The sequence below is a fragment of the Stegastes partitus genome, unplaced genomic scaffold, assembly GCF_000690725.1.
Source record: "Stegastes partitus isolate 25-593 unplaced genomic scaffold, Stegastes_partitus-1.0.2 Scaffold812, whole genome shotgun sequence".
NCBI classification, from domain to species: Eukaryota; Metazoa; Chordata; class Actinopteri; family Pomacentridae; genus Stegastes; species Stegastes partitus.
The window spans coordinates 99,957-120,077 of NW_007578543.1; the positions used below are offsets into that span (position 1 = coordinate 99,957).

General features: G+C 39.4%; 1 protein-coding gene across 1 annotated transcript in view; it reads right to left on the bottom strand.

Annotated features, from left to right (window-relative positions):
- Positions 1-20,121, bottom strand: part of LOC103365115 (cadherin-18-like) — a 156,130-nt gene that overhangs the window by 83,031 nt on the left and 52,978 nt on the right. Inside the window, exon 4 of the mRNA XM_008292459.1 lies at positions 6,901-7,068. Coding sequence (XP_008290681.1) covers positions 6,901-7,068 — 168 coding nt within the window. The remainder of the gene's footprint in view (positions 1-6,900; positions 7,069-20,121) is intronic.

Below are 20,121 nucleotides of genomic sequence, written 5' to 3' on the forward strand. Positions count from 1 at the left end.
TCTGATTTGATCTGAGTCCATCGATTCAGGCCTGTACAGGTTCATTTGCAAACAGAAACATCCTAAAAATGTTACATGCAGCCAATACACTCCTTTGATTGTCTTGGTTGCAGACAAAAGTAGAAACTGAGAGATTTAAGGATAAAAAATATCAAAGATAACAAGCTTTAAAAACAGATCCTACAGAGTTATATACTTTTTATTGTGCCTTTACTTTTCTTGCAAGCAGCCACAAAGTGCAACTGTCTCTTAGTGGTGGACGGTAACAACAAGCTCACCAAGATCTTTGGTGTCCATCATGACTTGCAATTGATTAGTAACTGATAGAGAACTAGTGCATCAGTTTATAGTTTATTAGGATGCTCTGGAACATCATGGAATTACCAGAAAGTTGTATTTTCTCAAAATCTTGCAACAATTTTGAAAAGATTTGAATAATTTTGGATGTGGCATTTAAGGTAGAAATAGCTAAAATTCACTATTAACATCTTCAACATGATATTTTACTGTCTTTCGCCACATATTTATATAATTTCCAGTCAGAAAAGAAGCTCTTGGGCAAATAAAACTGACTATAAATCAAAAATGTGGCTAGGAGTGAATAGTTTGGGGTTTAACTGTAGCTCAAAATGAAAAAATCCTTCACCAGAAATCACAGTTATGATGTTTTAGTGTAAAGTTTGCCATCCGTTAGCTCGCAAACTGCTTGACAGTGTCTGGGCATGGGATCATGTGAAAACTGTGATGAAAGTTACCTCCATGTCTCAGCCAGTAAAGCTTCCAGTTCCCAAAGGTGCTTTATGAGATTTAGGTCAGCCATCTGGGAGGGTCATTCTGAGGCTTTGACTTTCTCCAGTGCAAAACATTTTTTTTTTTCCAGCAGTCGGCTGGTGAGCTTTGATTCTTCCAAAATTATTCTGCACACTTCAGAGTTCATGATTCTAATAATAGTTCAAAGTTCACCTCCAGACTTTAGATACCAGAACTACTTCTTCTTCTTCCGGGCTTCCTCCTACCATCAGATCCATGTTGATTCACCTGAAAATAACACGTCTATACAAGCTGATGCCTTTCTGTGCGTGCTTTCGCTAATTTTAATCCTCGCGCTTTTTCTTCTTCTTTGTGGTTATGAATTGTTTCTGCAGCATCGCTCTCCTGCTGTACCTCCTGTTCCCATCGTCCTTTGAACTGCGTTGCATCTTGTGTTCCTTGTCTGCTGTACCTCCTGTTCCCATCGTCCTTTGAACTGCGTTGCATCTTGTGTTCCTTGTTTATCTCCGAAAAGATCTTTACTGTTGTTGCTTGTCTGCCTGCGGTTCAATCTGCTGCAGCTTTTTATTTTTTTGGGGTTTGCGCCTGCTTGATTGTGGGAACTGAACTTTTTTCACAACGTACCCAGCTGCAGAGAATGAAGATTGAGTTTTTTGCTCACTTGAGAAATCGAGTGTCGTTCTTTATGCAAACAAATCATGCTCGCTTTTTTTTTTTTTTTTCTCTTCCCACTTTATTTGTCTTTGTTGTTGTTGTGGTTTTAACAAACCAGCTGTCCAACAACAAGCGTGCTGGTCTGTGGGAGGAAGCAGTGATGCAGGCAAAGTGAAAACAAACACACTCCACACAGAAACCAGCAGGAACCTTTGTGCTTTGAGGAGAAGGTGCTAAATGCTGCACCACGGTTCCGGGGTAATTTACAGTCAGTGTACAAAATGAAGTTTGCACAGAGGCACAGTAACCACAGCGACAGTTAATCACATTAAAGCTACAGTAGGCAGGAGTCTGGAAAAGAAAAGTTAAACACAAAATAACCCCGAGCCTCCCTTCTCTGTTGGAAGCACCTTCCACCACACACACTTAGAAAGTATTAAAATAGTCAAACTAAAAGTCAGCCATGATGTCTTCCTCTCACTGCCTTTCTGATCCGGACAAAGAGCCTGTGATTGGTCAAAGTCTCCCAACCTAGACTAGATTTTACAAAAACTAGGACGAGGTGCAGAAGTCTAGTTTCCTCTCAGACACTATGCGTTAAGTTTTGTGTGGAATTTTTGCCCATTGACGCCACATAAATACCGTCTATCTATCATAGGTCAAACTCCGGCATACCTACGTTCACTACTCATCACCCGTCACATCAGACAACAGCAACCTCATCCACCTCCTCATCCCCAAAGCCCGCACTGTCTTTGGCCGCGATTCATTTCAGTTTTCTGCAGCCCTCGACTGGAACCAGTTACAAAAAACAATCAAACTCAGTGTAGTACTTTATCTTCTTTTAAAAATATGGTGAAGCAACTTTTTATCGAGTCCTGTACCTGCTTTTAGTGTATTTTATCTTCAAAGACTTTTATTGTTACGTTTGTTTGTGTATTGTTTTTTATGGATGTATTGTATTTTCTGCTCTGTGCTGCCTCTTGGCCAGGTCCTTATTGTAAATGAGAACCTGCTCTCAATTAACCTACCTGGTTAAATAAAGGAAAAATAAATAAAATAAAGATATCTCAGCTTTAATGATCCAACGTTGTGCCTGTTAAAATGGTCAAATTAGCAATCAGACAATAGATGTACTGAATTTAGCATTTCAAGGGGAAAATCCACTTTGATTTGTTTATTTTCATAGATTTTTTCTTTTCCTACTGACTTTTGCTGTATGTGTTTTTGTGTAGATTAAACACCAATGTAATATTTCAACCTCATGAACCTGTTAGACGTTTTTGCTGATAGTTTGACTTTCTGGAGCTACTTTAAATTTTCTCACCTTGGATGTTTGTCTTGTGATTAAAAAGATGATGTGTTTCTCTAATTCATCCTGCAGTCGTCACTTTTCCTGCTAGTCAGTGCTTGAATGCAGACATGTTTAGAGTCTATATAAGAGTACATATAGAAGAGTCTGCATAGTTTTGCCAACCTTCAATATGGCAGCGACATCTCAGACCAGAAATCAACACATTTTCTCACCACAAGCAATTAGTTTTACTCAACAAAACTGATGAGAGACTTCATTTTTTTTGTATGATGAAATGCAAAACCGACTGTATTCAACAAACTCACAGCCTTTATCGTTCATCTCACAGGGAGAGAGTCCTTGAACTTCCTCCAAATACAGTGCAGCGATTTGCTTAGTTGGAAGAAATCTCATAATTCTTGAAATGCGGCCTGCAACACATTCCTAACTTTGCATATTTTCTTTTGAGGTTACAAGCAATACCTTCTACATGTTGAAAAAATATATTCTTAAACTGCTTTTCTTTACCATTTACCTTCTAGTCAGTGGTGCTTTCATGGGCTCTACCTGACTTCTAGATGCCACCTGGTGGTACACAAAATAACTCTTGGGTGTTGGAATTCAAATTAAAAGGAGCTGAAGTGAAACCACTGCTGGTTGTGTAGCACCGATGCACAGTGTTGTTACTGCTTCTGGTGCAGAACAAGTAAAACACAACAGTCCATCCTGTAGGTGTGGCACCATCACACCTCTTTGGATCGCACTCAGGGTCCGTGTTACGACTGCGGCCGTATTTGTTTAAGGAATATTATGTCCTGTGTGACCCGTTCTGATTTCATTACATATGTAAATAGGGCTGCGCCGTCACGACCACGGGATTGGCTAACCAGCGGAAGTTCCGGTTTAAATACGGAGGAAGGACTTCGCCAATCAGCACAGAGACTGAGGGTCAGATGGGTGGAGCCATTTTCCTCACCGGCATCCCAACCAGCACAGCACCACGTCACGAGTTCTGTGTAGTGGGTTTTGTGAATGGAGTGAGCTGCTACTTTCTTTGTTACACCGTTTTCTCATGTTTATGTTCGGTAGGGAGGCCAGACATTGTGTTTGTTTTTGTTCTTCCTTAATTTAGCTTCGTTTTGGTTGTTTTTTAGTAGAGCTCACTCTTAATTTAAGATTCCTTTTGTTTTAACCCCACATTTATTGTAAATAAACCATTATTTGTCCGGTAAAACCGCTGTGATGTGGCTGCGTGGGACCGGAGAGGGATGGCACATTCGTGTTGCGTTCAGGTGCCCCTAGACTGGGCGTAACAGTCCGTATTCCCTCTCAAAACTTTTTCCCAAACCTCCACCTGCAAACTGTTTAGTGCCTAAATGTGTGCATTTCGTGATTTCACTTGTTTTGTTGAAGAATAAACTATTTGTTTGAGGCAAACATCGAAAAAAGTGACAAAGTTATGCAAAAATCATGCATTGATTTTTTCATTCCAGATTTGTACATTTGCACAACGTTGTCGATCCGGGGACACTGCAACATGTAAATCTGCCTTCTATGGCTTCTTTGTCCTTTTTATCTGTTTTATGAATTCGATTCGGTGAGAAAAAAAAAAATCGGGTGGGTGGGCTCATGGTGTGCTTGATTTAATGTTGGTTTTTTTTCTGCACATGGAACAAAAGGATTCCCTATGTGCTGCGGTCTGAGTGGGCTTTCACGTCCTTTAATTGTGTGCATGTTAAATGAACGGGTAGCTATGCCATTTTTGATATTACATTTCCTGACATGTTTACTAGTCTCATTAGCATAATACTATATTCATACTGGCCTGGAGCTGTAATTGTGAAACATGATGTGTCTGTGTGTGTGAGCTAATGTGTGTTTAGGTTATTAATCATAGTGTGTGGGCTCACACACTATTCATCAGGGAGAGCAGAGTGTCGCAAACAGTCAGAACAACTATGATGATACTGTAAACTTACAGATGGGTGGAAAATTAAAGGAGGAACATAACCTCTAATAAGGTGACCCCGTGGCTCTGTTATGCTGGCATGGTTTGGAGCCACTTGTCTGCTTAGGCTGAGCTACAGGAGTTTTAAAATCCTCGCAAATCCTTTTGCATGACACACATAAGGAGACATTTCACAGATATTTTTCTCTTCAATCTCAGACATGCTCTCATTAGAAGATGTGAAGTTAATGGCACATCCCACACTGCAGGATATCAGCAGATTACAGTGCCAAAGGGAGCAATATAGGAGCGCTGCACCTCCTCATGGGGAAACAGATGTAAAGAAAATGGAGACTTTTGTGCTGCAAGAACTTGCTAATAAAAGCCTAAATGAGTCTGGATGACAAAATGGTTGGGGAGATGCAGTCAACATGGGTAGCTACGTCTTTGGTAACAACTGGAAATGAGATTTTAATTTTTAATATCTGTGGCTAACATTAGCCTCAATAAGAGTATCTACTTTTAAGATGAAGCTTAAAACGTCAATCTTTGATGAAGCTTATTATGACTGACCCTGAAACCCTCTTTAGTTATGCTGCTGTGGGTTTAGTCTGCTGAGGGATCTCCCATGATGCACTGAGCCTCTCTCCTTTGCGTTGCCCTTCATGACACTATTGCATGTCATTAACTTTGTGTTTTCTCTCCCGTAGTTTTATTGTGTAGAGCAGCTTGGGTTTGTAATATAAGAATTATTTTTATTAGTATCAAATTTCTAAGGACGTTACCAGGATTCTTTGTAGTACACTAGACTATCAAAATAAAAGCAAAAACACAAAATGAACGTATCAGGATTGTGAATTATTCTGACATTTCAAAATAAAACACGTATATACGAGGTGTGTCAGAAAAGTTCCAGGATTGGTGTCACAAAAGATATATTTTACATCCAAATCACTATGAATTTGGATGTATGAAATGAAACTATGAGCCTTCCCCTTCAGACAATCAACAAGCAAAGAGATCCTTCACCATGACAATGCGCCTGCTCACGATGCCCTGAGCATCCGGCAGTTCCTGGCTGAGAAGAACATCTCCGTGCTGGAGCAACCTCCCCACTCACCCCACCTGGCTCTGTGGGATTTATTCCTCTTCCCCAAGCTCAAGGGACTCATCAAGGGGACCAGTTTTGAAGATGTGGACGACATCAAGATGGCTGTGACGACAGAACTGAGGAGGATCCTGGAAGAATCCTTCCAGGAGTGCATGATGACGTGGCAGAGAAGACTGGGGAAGTGTGTTAGACTCCAGAGGGATTACTTTGAAGGGGAAAACTTGTAGTGTGTGGTTTGGATTTGGAATATATCTTTTGTGACACCAGTCCTGAAACTTTTCTGACGCATCTCATACATCATGTTTATAATATCTCTCATCACGAAGCAGGACATGACAGATTGCAGTAGCTGCACTGGTGCACTCATGATTCTTTCAGAAACTGTCCAGCTTTCAATACTATCACTACGGCGACCACATTATGCACGGCTGTTTCTGGTCTCTGAATATTGATAAATTTGAATTGAATGGACGTTCCAAGCTTTGTACAACTGCAGGAGACAATCTGTAGCCAATCTAACCAACATGCTGTACAATGTATAGAAATGTGTATATCTATTGATTATGGACATGAACACTGCACAGATATTACAAACTACACATGCAGCTAAACTCGCTTCTATTGTTTGTATTTCACTTCTCAAAACAAATTGTAGTGAAAATGTAAACTGTGACTTAAATGCAAATAAATAAATAAATAAATAAATAAATAAATCTAATTATAGCTGATGTACAGTTTTTTATCACTTCCTTTAGGTGTCTGATGACAGAAGACAAAAAATACGATAATTTACCTCAAAAACTGTATTCAAGGTTGGTTTCAGCAGCAGTAGGTGTGCTCACTATGATACAGCATCAGTCTACATCTCTCCACATTATTATGACTCTGTTGGAGGCAGAAAATGGTCACGAAGCTTTGATCTTTTTGAAACATAAAAGCCTCTTTTTTTCCAACATTCACGAACAAAGCCGCCACAGAGCCCAGAAACATGCACGTATTTCTCCAAAGGACCAAAATAAGGCCTGAGTACCTCTGCAGGGTGATAGCGAGGACAGAGCTGGAGAATAAAGATGAGGCAACACTTGTTGATCTGCTGCTGTCAGTCTGAAAGGAATCACTTACTCTGTGGAAACTTGGGAGGGTTGTCGTTGACATCGGTGAGGGTGATGTTGACGGTAGTGGATCCTGACAGTCCTCCGACGGAGCCCGCCATGTCTTTGGCCTGGATCACCACGGCGTAGTAGTCCCTGGTCTCACGGTCCATGTTGGACATGGCTGTACGGATGATACCTGAATTAGAGATGAGGAGAGAAAAAATATATGAAAAAAACCCTCACAGAGCTGCATGTGAAAAACACTCTGTACTGTCAGTGAATTCATAACCGCATTGCACAGAGAACTTTGGAAGCCTGTTTCCACTAGTAGAAGAAAAGTAACAATAAAGTTTTTTTAATTAAAAATTTAACATAAGTTTGACAATTTAAATGTTTGTTTTGAAAATATATTTTTCCTTATGAATGTACATATTTTAAAAAATGTTATTCATGACAATTTTTAAAATTGTTTCCTTAACCAGCAAAAATAAACTAGAGTTAAGTACAACAGTGTATTCAGTGTGTAGCTGCAGCATATTTCATCTGGTTAGTGTTACACTAAACCCAATATGATTCAATCTAAAGGGGGGAAAAAAAAGCAAAATGTTCCCGAGAACAAAAGTTATTTTTGTGATGCAAGTTGGAAATAAACTTGCAGATAGAATCTGGAACAAAGACGGAGGATCAGCAGGTAATGACCTTTTTTCTGTCTCAGAAGTGAATGAGTTGAATTCCAGTGTCTTGTTCAACAACAAGCAGATTCAGATTTTTCACCGAGGAAACTTTTTTTCAGATTCACAAATTTGACATAAAATGGAACCCGATGACATTTTAAAAGGCTGACGTGACTCATTTATGCAAAGTTAAACTGGAAACCATAAATCCTGACAGATAATATGAATGAAAAAAAGAAGAATTTAAGGTGGTCAGAGTTCAGTACGTATGAAAATAAAGTGTTTTTAAAATCTACTCTCATAAAACATGACTGAGATTCTACCCTGACTTTTATCAAGTAATGTAACCCTGATAATCAAGTTAACACACCAGTGATGCATTTTCAATTATACTACAAAGTTTCTCTACCCTGAGCTAAGAATTAAACCCAAACCAAGTTTCTGTGGCTAAACCCAATCAAAATATTACTACAGTGCGTCCAACACTGCTTCAAGGCATGGACTATTGTTAAGTGTTTAAGATCTTTAGGAACAATACAAAAGAGGAGAAGGAAAAGAAACGGGGATAAATGAAGGAGTGGAGATACACCGGTTCTTGTCCTAAGTAGTTCACCACTAACACAACCTGACCTTTGGGGAATAAAAGAGCACAAAGTAAAGCTGAGACTCACAGGATGCTTTTAGTTGTGTGTGTATTTGGTTTAAAACCAAAATCCTGTAAGACCTGACATTGTTACGCTGGCATTCCTACAGTAGCGGCATAGCTGAAAACTACAAACAATGTGCAGTTTGTTTTTGATTAGGTAAGTTTCATGGTGGAAAGCTTGTATCCACAGCACATTAACACCATGACGGCGTGTGGACTGATGGTGGCACAAACCACAGGGCTGCATGTTGTGATGTCGTTGTGTTATGGATGTTCTGCTTCATTCGTTCAGCTTTGACTGCTACAGACAGACATCTTCTCTGTGTGTGGACAGTGTTTGGGTGCATAGACTGAAAACAGTATTATACTCAGAAATATATCATTAAGTTCATGTGCTACAGGAGGAGCTACAATACAATATGTAGTATGTGTACATTATGAAGTAATACTGTGATTAAAAAAGTCACAAAATACAGAAACATCTGTTGTATTTTATGTTGATATTAAAAGTGACATGACAAACTGAGGAGCACTTTTAATACGCGACACAAAAACAAGTGAGGAACAAATCAGAAAATATCCTTATATTGACGTCACTATTTTGGTCTAAAACACCTTTCATGTTTTTAAAAATGGTTTCTTTTTATCTTATTTATCAAAACTTTGGGGAAATTGTTGGGTTTGTTTTGTCCTCTATACTTGTTGTAGCCTTATTTTATTTATATTTTATTTTAGTGTGCAAATGTGCAAACATAGAAGCACACTTTTTATTACTTGTCCAGCTTTTTATTGTTCTCCTTCTTCTGTTGATTTTTTTGTCACATAGGGAAAAAAGTAGAAACAAGGATTTTTCAAAGGTTTTGAATAGTTTCAGAGTTACCTCATGAACAGACAACAGTGTGTGACGATCAGAAATGTTGAATCAGAATTCGTGAAAATTGAAAATGGTGTCCCACAGGGCTCAATCCTGGGGCCTGTGAGGTTTACATTTTATGCAGACAATATTGTCTCTTCTGAATGTGGGCGTTATGTACATCTTTATGCTGATGATACAGTTTTGTACTATAGGGTGCTTAATGTAAAATCTGCTGTTAAATACATCCAGCACTGCTTTACCGAGTTACAAATTAAACTCAGTAGCCATAAATTGATTCTTAAAAATAAATTCAGTAATTTCACGTACATCCAAAAATACTGATTTTAATAATTTTGTCATCTCTAGTGGTCGAAATATTGAATGAGTCATGGAATCCCAAATATCTTGAAATACGGATCAATGAGAAACTGATATTTATTGATTGGTTTTATGGATTGATTTTAGATATATCACAATACCATAAAGGCAAAAAAAAAAAAAAAAGAAAAAAAAAAAGAAAGAAATCAAACAAAAAGAAATCCAAAACCTTGAAGAATGAAGTTTAACGTATTAACCCACTACATATCTGGCCATCTCATATCTTACTGCTTCCTATTTGCTTCAAACCTTGTACTTATATACATCTTTAGACACACATTTACTGTTCCATATTATTACATTTTTCAGTTCTTTTTTTTGTTGTTGTATATTTTCTTAAGTGGTTTAACAGTTGTACTCATTTTAAGATCATTGTCTAGACTCCTTCATACATTTACCCAACGAACGGATGAACCTCTGCTCTTCATTGTGGTGTGCACAAATGGCTTTTTAAAAAAAATATACATTTCCTTTTTATTCACTGTTTCCAATGTTTTTATTTATTTACATCATGTGTTTAAAACTTGTGACCAAATTAAGACACAAAATTGGTTTCTTTTACAAGAATAAACGAGTTTACCCACGACACTGTAGAGAAAGTCTTAATGAGGCAACTTTTCAATCAGCGTTGGGTTGTGGTAACATTTTATACATGCAGGCCTCAGCCGGGAACCCAACACTGTTTATCACTCTGCATTAAGATTTATTAGTGGCGATAATTACAACACTCATTAATGGGAGCTGTATGCTGAACTCCAGGTGCCCTCAGTCTCTGTAAGGTGTCACATACACTTGGTGTTATTTATTTATTTATGCTATTATTTATCTTCTTCTGTCTTTTAATACTTAGCATATAAGCTGAAATGATTTTATGATTGATTTGGAGTGCAGCGACCTGCCTGGAAAATCCAATTTTTACTCTGTGCACCTGCAACCTGTAGTAACATGCAGAACAATCTAAAGTTTGACTAATCTTTAGGGAAAACTTTTAATTTCATCTTATTTAACCTCTGGCGCTAAGAGGAACTAACAGCACAGCAGCAGCGGCAAACGCTCTGGTCGTTGCTTTATCTGAGTTTTATTATGGGAGATACTATATTACTAAATCATTAGGTAATGATTAGCTATTGATCACACGCCTCACTTTCTTCACGAGTCCTTCGTGATTAACTCTGATCGAAGCGCTGACAGTACCCACTTATTCATTATTGATTGCTTTAACATTATTCTTTTTACATCCCCTCGAGCAGTGCCTCATTTTTTTCATTACTACCTCACCTTTACTTAACCTATTACCTGTGCAAACACATTTAGCCTTATTTTTTATTAATGTGACCAGAGAAAACATTCAGTTGGCACATTTCCTTATTCAAGTTGAAACTACAAGCTGCAGCACATTGAACCTGCTGCCACCAGCATAAAGCGCTTTAAATGAGGTCACCGTGTGTGGCTGCAGAGTGACTGTACAAATGTGTTTTAATTATCCTACGTGTCATTACTCATTCAGATCATTTTACTGTATGCGCTGACACGCTAATATACGGGACTGTGCTTCTTATCATTTGTGAGACGCTTAAAATGTCATAGTTCTTATGACACAAAATGAAGTATTAGACACAAATTCCCAGATATATAAATGAGTCGCCAAAGCAGAGCTCCGAAAGACAATGGAGTTTCTATCCAGAGGAAATAATCCTGCATCGACTGCTGCCTTCAGGGAAATCCCAAAGGAAAAATGAAGAGGTCGAGTTCCTCAGTCAGCATTCTGGGCTGGAGCATGAAGGGTGACGGCGTGCATTACATATGTAGAAGCCAGAGTGATTGGCTGCAATATAAAAAAAAATGATAATATGATTTGGCCACAGGGAATGGTAGCTCATTTTTATAGCTTATATTCTACATTGGATGGTAAAATACTTTTACACACACTCGCGCACGCAGACTATTCCTCCATATAACACATGCACACCAATGCAGCGACTCTGAAATAAAATAACCAATCAAGTGGTGCAGATTGCCTGTTTGGCAGCACGCTGCTGAAACTGAGGATTTCTGCACTCTCACGAGCAGAATATCAAATTGATTTGATACCAATACATTTCTGTATTTTTTCATGTAAATACAGTGTTGTAGTTGTGGGAACTCTCGGATTCATGAAGCAGGTTTTCCTGTGTGAACGACATCAGCCTCCAGTTACACTGACAACTGGAAATAGCTCTACCTACATTCCTGTTTGCTCATTCCGTATTACAGTGCATTCACATGCCCCCATTTAAATAGTCAATAAATACATTATTCTGCCCAACGAAGCCAGAACACAGTTACTACATCCATCCATTTATAAGCTACACATGCTTTATCCTTTTAGAGGGTCACCAGGGACCGAACACTATCCCAGCTGGCACTGGGCGGGAGGCAGAGGATGACCTGGACAGACCAGCAGTCCATCACAGGACTAACGCAAGGACACATATTCATGCTCACACTTACACCTACGCTGTACAAAAATAAATTATTAATTAAATTAAAATGTAACTGTAGTTTGTTTGAATAATTTACTGTTGTTTTACAGATTTTCCTCTGGTTTTTGAAATTACATATATACTTCATAAAATCACAGAAGAAAAAAAGTATTAATTTACATGTTAGCCATAAAAAAACAGGCCACAACTATAAATAATGTCCACATGAAAAATGTTTTTTTTAAAACAACATTTGATCAGATTCAGATTCAGATCATTGTTTTTATTTGAAATGTATTATATGTAATATTAATTGTTCAAAAATGGTAAATAATTTTACAAATGTTTTCCTGTTTTGTTAAATTACAAATATCTTGCAAAATCACAGCAGAAAAAGTAATGATTTAAATGTTAACTGTAAAAAAAAAAAAAAGATATACAGACAACCTCCAAGTCAAAAATCTGAATTATTAAAAAAAAATCATTCTTTTACAATATGTGACCGTAAAACACATTGTTTTACTGTATTTAAATCAGCTGAAAAATCCAATTATTTCACAGATAGCTGCCATTTCTTTCGTTAATGTTACATTAATTTGCAGTTTTTGCAGGAAGACGGTTTCCAGAATTTCACCATTTTTTTCTACTGTCTCTTTTTCATTTTTTTTTCTTTTTACAGGTCTTGAAAATGTAGAAATACTACTTTAACTACCATGCATATCTATAGGTTGTGAAAACTAATGAATGAACAGGGAGAACATGCACACTCAACACAGAAAGGCCTCAACCAACCACCGAGCTTGAACACAGCGGTGACGGTGTTAAATACTGTGCTGCATACATGTTGGATCCAAACTGAGTTCAGACCAATATCTGGTCTTACCATAAAATAATGATGATACCAATAAACATTCATAGTCTTAATGAAGAAAAACAACATGGAAAATTCCTGTAATTGCAAAAACTGCATTGACTGTAGTCCTAAAGCTAATTTTTCCACTTTTTCCTGTTTCCAAGATCAGAAAAATCTAATTTGATGCTCCAACTTCTCAGCAATTGAGGCAATAGCTAAATCTTTGCTAATACTATTTGTACTCATGATTTAACTAATATAGCTCCTTAAACTCCTACTGCTATCTTTGATCCTTAATTAAATGTCTTTATTCAAATATTAATCTTCTATACCAGGCCATCGGTTACTGCTTCTTTGTTAGACAGTGTTCACAGTGATGTTTCTAAACATTCATGCATGTCGGTTTTGCATAAATATCTTACAATAGTGTTTCACCATGAACCCCTGTGACTTAACCTGGCTGCAGAGAACTGAAAAAGTTACGGAGGCAAAGACGGTTTCGTCTGAATTTGAGTTCACCAGCCCACAGTCAGGCTGGAGTAAGAGCAAGACCTTAAGAGTTTTTTAAAAACCCAACAATTCCCCTGTTCTCGTGCTGCTGGTTCTGAGACCTGCAGCGATACAGGATATGTCTCTTTGTGGTCAGGCTGACCCGCTACCGCTCACATGCAGTTTGTTGTTTTAAAATGTGTTCTTCTCACTACTGTTTATTGGGAATTGTGCCAATTTAGGGCACCATTTTAGAGTTGTAGCTTCATATTTGGGCGACATGTCAGCTGGACTAAGAGACACTTATAATGTCCGACACATAAAGAAGAAGAGTTATTTAAAACAGAAGTGGTCGTATTCGTTCCAAAGCACAGGTGCAGCCCCTGTGGGTCTAATGTTTCCTGCTTTGCTGTGTTTGTGTTACTCCCTGTAGTCTGCACAGTGGGTAATAGCACATTGCATTTAGTCCATTACATCTACTTAAGTACGTGGAGTAGTTTCAGGAAAGCATCACTTTTATTTTTACATGAGTGGAGCTTCAGTTAATGAAAAATGTGATCTCAGTGACTTTGACCGTGGCAGGAATGTTGGCAGCAGAAAGGTCGGTTTAAGTACTTCTGTTACCGCTGATCTCTGTACTGCTTGTTGATGAGAGGAGAGAATGACCAGACTGGTTGGACCTGACAGGAGGACTACAGTGACCCAGGTAGCACTCAGCCAGGAACAGAAATCTGAGGCTGCAGTGGGCACAGATCCACCAAACTTGACAGTGGAAAACCAGAAAAACATAACCTCATTGGATGAATCTCCGTTGCTGTTGAGGCTGCAGATGGTAGGATAGAAATTTGGCATGAACGACATCAGTTCATGGACAAATGGATCATAGGTTCATGGACTTGTTCAGGCAGCTGGCGTGCTGGTGACAGGAAGTTTATTTGGCATCTAAATACCAGCAGTGATGGTTTGAATGCCACAATCTGTCTTAGTGTTATTACCGGCCTCCTACGTCTCCATATCCAGTAGAACACACTTAGGGTGTAGTAGAACAGAAGATTTGTTGTATGAAGGTGGTACATTCATGGTTTTAGAATCATGATATAATAATAGTTTTGTATGGTGATATGGGAAACCAGGGGTCTGAGAAAAACTGCAATGTAGCACCGATCCTACCAGTATACTGTTAAAAATACATTAAAAACTATTTCAATCTTCTTTTTTTTTTCTTTCATCTCCTTCTCATGGATTCTCTCCAGTCAGAGGCCTGCACAGACTGTGCTAAGCCCTGTCCCACATTCAGTGACTTGTTTGTGAAGCCTCAGGTATTGCCCTGTGGACCTTGACTTGATCCAGAGGGTCTGGTGTGCAGCTGGTGCGTATCGAAGCAGATCCACCATTTGTCACTGATGCCCTTGTTGACATCCACCGGAGTTTTGTGGCTAATTTTACTGTTCTTCCTTCCAAGGTAAGGCGCACAAAGGATCATTCTGGTTTATCTCTGTTGGGTATCGTAGATTGTGCTGCAATGTCTGCCAGTAATAATAACACTGTACAGTCATTGTGAATTAGGAATGTGGCCACACAGCAAAAAAAGAAATAACGTTAGATTATCTAATCGAATAATAGCTGATTTGTTAACAACAAGCCTAATTGCTTTTTGCTTGTGTGTTTCTAGATCTCAGCAAATAACTGACAGAAGAAATGGCAACAAACCGGAACAATTCTCATCCAGTGAAATCTTTGAAATGTTTCTGGCGTTTCCTCTCACTTCCTGTTTCTTACCAACAACACCCCTACATACCACTCTGGATGACATTTACTATATAAAACCAGATTTTACTCCGGCTTATTTATCATACTCGACAACCTCCAATGCATCACAGTTGATGTAATAATAAAGCTGATATACATTCAAGTGATTGAATATGCAATAAAAGCGCACAAAGCTCACACTGCTCCCTCAGTAGTGGTTTCTTCGCGGCAGCTCCACCATGAATGTTTGATTCGCATAGTCTCCTTCCAACAGTTAATGTTGAGGTGTGTCTGCTATAAGAACTCTGCAAAGAATTGATGGAGGCTCTAATATGCTAAGGACACTTTGAACTGCCAACCCTGTGATTAGTGGATGATCCACTCTACCACCAGTGTGACTGTACATGAAAGTTTCTTGAAACTCTTTGGATTGACTGACTTCCATGTATGAAGCTAACAATCAGCTGTGGCTAGTCTTTACGTTCTTTATCAGTTCTTGCCATAATATGAATTACTGTTGTGGCTGAATATGGCTATTTGCTACACAACACTGCTAATGGTCTTGGATGCATTTAGAAAGCAAGAAATCCCACCAAGTATCATTTGACAAAACTCATTTGTTAACTGCAAACCAGGTGAAGAAAATAAGGTGGCCACCTATAGCTTTATATGATATTGACCACAGTATGCAAAGCTATATATATATATATCCCATCCTCGTCGCCAATTGAATTTCCCTTCTGGGATAAATAAAGTATTTTTCATTATATAAGTGCACATACTGGCTATGTTGAGGAAATTAAAATCACCAGTTTGGTTCTGCAATTTAAACAACAATTAAGAACAAGTTCTAACTTTCAATTCAATTTTATCCACAGAGCACCAATTCACAATATATGTCATGTCAACAAACTTCACATAGCAAGCTGAAGACCTCCCAAAACGTGTACAGACCAACAACAAAACCAACAAAACCAAAGTTTCGTTTGGAATCCCTTTGAGCAAGCTCTTGGTTACAGTGGGAATGAAGGAAGAAACTCCCTTTCACCAGGAATGACCAAAAGTTGGCTACTGTCTTTTCTAAATCTAGACCAAGTTTTCCCTAAAAAGTTTTCCAATTGTCTACGTCGCCCACATTGTTTGCTGGACACCACCTTGACAGATAGTGGTTGAATGATGACATGCAGCTGTAAGTGTCATCACTGATCAAACTGGGGAGGGGTCCAAAGAAAACTAAGGAGTTAAAGTTACACACCGACTTCACATTACTTTTGGTGACCCCCGATTACCTTAATTGGGTGTTGTTATTGACGTGAATTACAATCCGATCATATCTATGTTTCTTCTTAGTCAATAATATTCAACGTTCCCTACTGTAGCCCAAGGAATACACTTGACTGTGGTCGCTGGAGTCTCTAACTTCACAATTCATATTAGGGTTTCTCAACAGGTTTGTTGCTGAGTGGGGAACAACAATTGGAAACATGAACTGGTGGTGGAATGGTAACGTTTGGCTTTTGCTCTGGACTGTGCACCTCAGTTGTCGTGTCGTCCTGGCTGCTTCAGATCTGCCGTGGGATGGCTAACAGAAGATACGCTAGGTCAATCTGTACTGGGACCCGACTAGCTCTGCCGCTAACATGTTGTGTAATACAGTATGTACCTTTCAATTCGCTGAGCTTTGCCTTCAGAACTATGAACAAACTATTGCCATTGTCACTAAAAGAGGCAGTTGAATAGCTTAAGATGGCACACTGAGCAGGAGAGAGAAGGAAGTGGAAGTGATAGGATACACCTTACAGGAACCAGGATGAGTAATGGAAGAAACGCTGAGGGATCATAAAAATGTGTTCAAACTTTCTCCTCGGAGGTCCTAAAACTGTACATTTTCAGTTATGCTTTACTGACAGTGCATCTTCTACTTATTTCACTCATAAATTACATAAATCAAATACTTAGTATCCTGAGCCAGCCGCTGTGGTGGATTGATCTGGACTTGCTTGAGTTCGTCTTCAAGGAACTCAAGCAAGTCCAGTTGCTACGATCAATCTACCCGAATGACCATGACCTGGATGACTGAGCATCTTCACAGACATGAGCCAGCCATTGATTTCATTATTCAAGTGTCAAGTAGGCTGAGAATACTCCACATGCACCTGATGGCACTTACTGGAAAAACAACTGCAAGCAACACAAACTCATTCATATAACAATAAATATAAAACAACACATACAATAATATTCTTTGCATAGCTGGTGCGAGTTCACAGAATTGTGCTACTTCCTCAAATCGTGTTTAGTGCAGCCAATAGCAGCAGCCTGAAGGAGTGCAGACCAGTCAGAATGACCTCACTTTGCAAAATGTCAACACTTAGAAGGTTTAAACCTAAACTGGCTCTAACAAGGACAGAATTACCACAACGCACACGCGCATACACACAATGCAAACGCACAGATGTACGCACACTTCTCCCACATGAGAAGCAGACAGTGTTTAGCCTGGAGGCTCTGCTCCACTGCATTACTCGCTTCACAGGCTTACAAAGCACAGAGCCATCTGCCCTTATCAGCCCCTTTAGACTGAGAAGAGAGACACGTTGCAGGCTGGACAGGACAGGCAACACACATTATGCACCTGTATCACACAGAGTGACCAGGACAGAGACATTTATAGACTGGCAAAAAGAGATGGAGAGGGAGAGGGCTGTGCGTGAGAGCGAGGCAGAGAACAAAGGGATGCACAGAGTGTTTGAAAATGAGTGGAAGGCAGTGGCGTGAGAGAGGGAAAAAAGCTAGAGGGAGTGGAGGAATCCTGCCTCTGTGTTACAGGGATAGAGGCAGAGATTAACTTTCCTCAGCCAGGGACAAAAATTGGCACAATTTCAGACTGCTGGAAATAGTTTTTTTCTTTTTTAAGACCAAATCCGACATTTTTGCACCAATTTTCACTTTGATTGGAAGGGTTTTTGGGATGTGCCATCCCAGACTGCAGCATAATCCCACCTCCAGCCCTTTAGACTGAACCGGCCTGCACCAGCAGAGATCCAGGAGGCCGGCTGAAAATGAGAGCAGCCCAAATAATACGAGGGTAGTAGGCAGGAAAACACATTTGATGGTGAATATTGACATTATGAATGCAGCTTTCTTCTGCATGTCCTCGTCTCATTTTTCACTGTAATCCCTCACACATAGACGCAGGAGAGTGAGGAAGAGAAGGCGGATAAGAGGAGGATATTTTTCTCTGCTCTCAGCCTCAGAGACAGACAGAGATCAGAAAGCAAGAGGAGGAAAACCACGTTAAGCATACATATTAGAGCTCAACAGATGTGTCTGCATTCACGGTCCCAGTGGATCGTATATTGTAGTAGCAGGCATCTTTAAATTTGACCAAAGGAACCTTAAGATGATTTAACCTGATTAAAATGTGAAGCTCAACATGCAACCACAACAAAAACATGAAATATATATTTGGCTGTATTTGTTATTTGTACTTAGAGAAAAATATTAATAGAAGTTCAAATTATCAGGGGAGACAAAAAGTGACCGGATCGCTACTGGTGTATCTCAAACTACCAGTGCTCATTGATGAGAATAAAGATAAAGGAGGGTGGAATATTTAAAGGGGAAAAAAAAGTCAGCTTGCACTTTCTTCAGGAGACATCAAAAAAAAAAAAAAAAAGGTCTCCAGGCTGGTTATGTGTCACAACACCTTACAAAAGGCACAAGCTGACATGTGTTAGAGTGTTTTCTAGTGTCTCCAGCCAACTACCATAAAGGCTCATTACTTTTCAAACCCACCTCAAGTGCCTGGATCTGGACCGAGGGGATGCTCAGGTCAGAACCCAAACGCAGACGCCAGAGACAGGCAGGTGAAAGTAAGACTGATCAAACGTCACTGGACAGGTTTAACAAAAGCACGCAGGAGATTAAACAGGAAACTAAACAGGAGGGCAATGAACATGACCAGCTGACAGACAGAGAGGAAAAACAGGTACAACTAATCAGGGCAACCAAAGAGGAGGGAAACCGAGACAAAGGGAGCAAGCAAAAACACTGGAGACGCACAAGGACAGGGATCTTTACTAAATGATACCATCAATAACCAAACCAAACCTAAGACCATGACATTAATGCTGAAGGACCTTGTAGGCCCTTTGAGGGTGGCCCAAACCTTTGTGCACATTCCAACTGGAAGAACTGCTCCTGTAGAACCTCATATTCAGGGAGAAAAAAACGACCAAATCCAGATTAGATACTTCTGAAAAGCTGTTGCGCTGAGCTGGGTTAACATAACCTCCAATGTTGAATTTCCTACGTGCTCAGAAAACTGCAGTTATGTCCAATTACTTGTACTTGTCATAGTTATGGTACTCTGAGTTAAGGTTGTAGTCAGAATTATCACATCCTAATGGACATAGAAAGATTGAAAGGGCGGATTACGAGGCCCGTTTTGTAAATGTTGATGCTACCTCGCCCCTGCTTCAAGTTCCTGACGTGGAAAGCCACCTATTTATTCCAGGAGATGTTGGAGATTCTGCTCAGTGTTGACATGATTGCATCACATAACTCCCACAGGCCTGTCAGGTGCACCCTTCTATCACATACCAAAGGCCGTCTAATGAGTAGAGAGGTCACTGAAGTCCCATTAACACATCGTCATGTTTATGAAACCTGCTGCATTATCCTGCTGGAAGGAGTCATTAGAAGATTGGACTGAAAATGGGTGCACATGGTCAACAACAATACTCAGACAGAATCTGGCTGTCAAACCGTGACTGTTGGTATTTAAGGGAACCAAACCCACAACGTCACACCACCACCAGCAGCAGCAGTCTGGACTGTCGACACAAAGCAGGTTGTGTCCATGGATTCATGCTGTTGATGCCAACTTTTGACAGACACCATCTGCAGCCTCAGCAGAAATGGAAATTCATTAGTCCAGACTACATTTTTTTTTTCCAATTTTCAGCTGTCCAGGTTTGGTGAGCCAGTGCCCAGGAGTAATGTGGAATATTGTTTCCAGTTTAGTGCATTTCCCAAAGAAGCTGAAAAAACTGTATCAATCTTTAGACTCAGCCTGAGACAGTAATATAATTATATCGCCTTTTTGGGCTTCTCTCATAAAACTCTGCAGTTTAAAAC